Source organism: Quercus suber, unplaced genomic scaffold, assembly GCF_002906115.3.
Source record: "Quercus suber isolate HL8 unplaced genomic scaffold, Cork oak 2.0 scaffold_1427, whole genome shotgun sequence".
NCBI classification, from domain to species: domain Eukaryota; kingdom Viridiplantae; phylum Streptophyta; class Magnoliopsida; order Fagales; family Fagaceae; genus Quercus; species Quercus suber.
Genome location: NW_027070802.1, coordinates 11,359 through 14,594, shown reverse-complemented (window position 1 = coordinate 14,594; position 3,236 = coordinate 11,359). Strand labels below are relative to the sequence as shown.

The following is a 3,236-nucleotide window of genomic DNA, read 5'->3' as shown; positions in this document are numbered from 1 at the left end:
TTATTATTATTATTATTTTAGTACACAGTACACACTGCTAAATGGACTCATCTCTTTTCTAAAGCAATCTGCCGCATAAAAGGACTCATCTCTTTTCTCACGATACACAGCTAGTCCCGCTCCTCTCGACCCACTGCTACTCACGCCGCCGCCGCCGCCACCGCCACTCTCCAGTAAGCATCTCATGAATTTATTTATGTGATGTTAAAAAAGCATTGTAGTTTCTACCATTTCATGACCCTTTTGTTAATCTTTAATTGAGTACCCTTTTTTTACACTAGTTCTTGACTCTAGTAAAGTTTAAATTGGGTTTGATTCTGTTTCCTTGAACCTTTTCTTTTCCAAGGCTATCTCCCTTAGTAAATGATTTCTATTTCTGAAAAATGTAATGTAATTTTTGGTCAAAGGAATGATCTTTTGGCTGTGTTAATATAATATTATTGCTACTATATATAGTTGCTATTATAGCTTTCTCTGCAATGTGCAAAACAACATTATAGAAGTATATAAGCTTATATAAACCCAGTTTCATGTCATCCATGTTTAATTCATTCACTTGCACATTGCCATTTCTAGTGTTGTTTAGGATCTTGTACTAGAGGAGTGGGATTAGTATAGATGGTTGCATTTGTAGTTGTTCCTCCAACACTAATTACACTAATAGTTTAATGACACTTTCTGGAGATTTCAACGGGTTTAAATCTCCACTACCCCTATTGAATTTTTTTAAAAAATTGACATAAAATTTCATGGCCAAGCAGTAAATACACTTGGCCAAAGGATCTCCTCCATCATAAGAAAAGTTAGGAATCTTTAGTTTGAAAGAGAAAAGACTTCTCCAAATTGAATAATTTATGGTTGCCTTTAGAACCCATTTCTTCTTGGTATGAAATAATAAGAACCATATGGAAGTTTGCCTCACTAGCAGATTTTTTAAATATGATCTATTCTACTAAGATAAGAAGGGGAGAAGAACACCAGATCGCCTGGATTCCAACAAAAAGTAAAATATTGAGGTCAAGTCCTTGTATATTGGCAAACTCGCTTCTTTCCTTGGAAGAGTATTTGGAGGGTTAAAGCCCCTACCGAAGTAACTTTCTTTACACAGACCGACAACTGCTTGAGGAAATTTTTTTTATGATGTGTAGCTTAATACATTGGAATATTGTTGTAGTGGATTGCTCCTGCATGTGCAAGAGGAATGGGGAATCAGTTGAGCATACTTTTCCACACTGATATTGCTACAGCTTGTTGGCCTCTTGTGCTTTGTTTCTTTGGGGTGCAGTGGGTTATGCCTCAAAAGGTGATTGATTTACTGGCATGTTGGAAGGGTCATTTTGGCAGGCATCAATATTGAAATATTTGGAATGCTACTCCTTAGGCCTGCTGTGGACTATTTGGAGAGAACATAATAGGCAAACGTTTGAAAGAGTTAAACATACTGTGACAGAACTGAAGACGATTTTTTCTTACATTCGTTGTATGGCTGGATGACTGCATTCACGAGCCATTCTTTCTCAAATCTGTTAGATTTTCTTTATAGTTGTAATTTTAGATGATTGCTGTATTACAATCCACTTTCATTCAATAAAACTCTTATAAAAAATAGTAAAAAATTTCTAATGGTTCTTCTTATGGTTTCATACCAAGAAGAGATGACATGTCTGACTAATGCTGATCAACTCAAAGTGATTTTCGAGTTCTTTGATTTGTTGTGTAGTACTATTCTCAAGGAAACCCAAGAAGGCCTTTTCAAAAAATAATAATTAATCTACTTTAAGCCCTTATCTCTCTCTTTCTTGGTGCCTTTATAGTGTTTTGCTTCATTTTCTTCTCTACAAATTTACCAAGTAGTACTAGAAATAGTAATATGCTTGTAATGATTACATATTTTGCGTACACACTCCAAACCTAAACACACAAACACAATGATGCTTAAAAAAAAAAAGGTGGACAGAATCTTGTTGGTGCAAAGAGCATTGTTAGTCTCATGCCTATATCTTTGACTTCCTATAGGATCTCTTGCTTTCGGGTCATATCTTCAATTTTCCTTTTTCTTTTGAAGATTTTTTCTATCTGCATCAGTTATCAAACTTAAGTTTTAAGATTTTTTGTGTATTAATGATTCTAGACGTAAAAAATTATTAACTTTTGTGTAGTTTGAAATGGTTTTGTTTGGGCTTTTGAGACAAAACCATGTACAGTGAAATAGTAATATGCATGGGATGATTAGTTGATTACAAATTTGGCATGGACATGTTGGACCTGTAAATTCTACCTCTTATGAAACATGTATTTTCTGATACTTGTTTCGTTGGTTTTTTTTTTTTTGTGTAGTTAGGAATGGGTAACAAGAAGAAGGCTGCTGCAACTTTCATCCGTCTTGTCTCAACTGCTGGGACTGGTTTCTTCTATGTCAAGAGGAAGCCTACTAAGATCACTGAGAAGCTGGAGTTTCGGAAATATGACCCTCGGGTGAATCGCCATGTCTTGTTTAAAGAAGCGAAAATGAAGTGAGAGGCTTCTCATGTGGTAGGTCTATGTATTCTCGTATACTCTGCTAGATCAATGTTTTGTTTTTGTTTTTGTTTTGGTAGACAATTTATGAATTAACGTGAGCCAAATCATTATAACAATTATTTCTGATGCTAATCTGCAGTAAACATTCCCTCATCTCCCTCTTCTCTCTCTTATTATCATTTATATAATCTTTTGATCGCCATTTGATGGTCATTTCAAAGACAATCCTTGGATTAATAGGATGATCTTCATGGGTTAATTGCTACCTAACTGAATATATTGTGGTTTATATAGTTGATCTTCTTTTGTGCACTAGGGTGTACTATGTTACTTTGTGATCATTTTGGGCTTTTGTTTTACAATTGCTGTCTTTAGATTGTTGTTTTTTGTTAGGGGTATGCATTCAAACCATCAGCTTGAGCCAGACCGAACTAATTCAGCCCCTTGGCTGGGTTTTTATGGCTTGATGGGTTGGATTGGGTCCTAAAATTTGTTTCAAGCTCAGGTCTGGGTTGGCAAAATTTTGCATTGTTTTTGGGCTCTATGGTTGCAATCTGGGATTTTGTATATTTCAGTCTCATCATTACCATTTTATTTGACATGTTCCTGGGTTTCATGGTTGGAGTTTTGGGCTTGTATGTTAATTTTTTAGAAATTGGATTTACGTTGGTTTTGGGCTACAATTGCCTTAATTGGAATTTCATACATTCCATTAA

The 3,236-nt window shown here is 35.1% G+C and overlaps 1 protein-coding gene across 1 annotated transcript; it reads left to right on the top strand.

Moving 5' to 3' along the window:
- The first annotated feature begins 39 nt into the window (after positions 1-39).
- On the top strand, positions 40-2,673 carry LOC112035051 (uncharacterized). The gene is made up of 2 exons (XM_024067888.2): positions 40-173; positions 2,338-2,673. The coding sequence occupies exon 2, from the start codon at positions 2,344-2,346 to the stop codon at positions 2,515-2,517; it is 174 nt and encodes a 57-aa protein (XP_023923656.1). The 5' UTR covers positions 40-173; positions 2,338-2,343; the 3' UTR covers positions 2,518-2,673.
- The last annotated feature ends 563 nt before the right edge of the window (positions 2,674-3,236 follow it).

What these genes read in the sequence shown, in the direction of transcription:
- LOC112035051 (XM_024067888.2), top strand. Translation starts at nt 2,344, where the DNA reads ATGGGTAACAAGAAGAAGGCTGCTGCAACTTTCATCCGTCTTGTCTCA.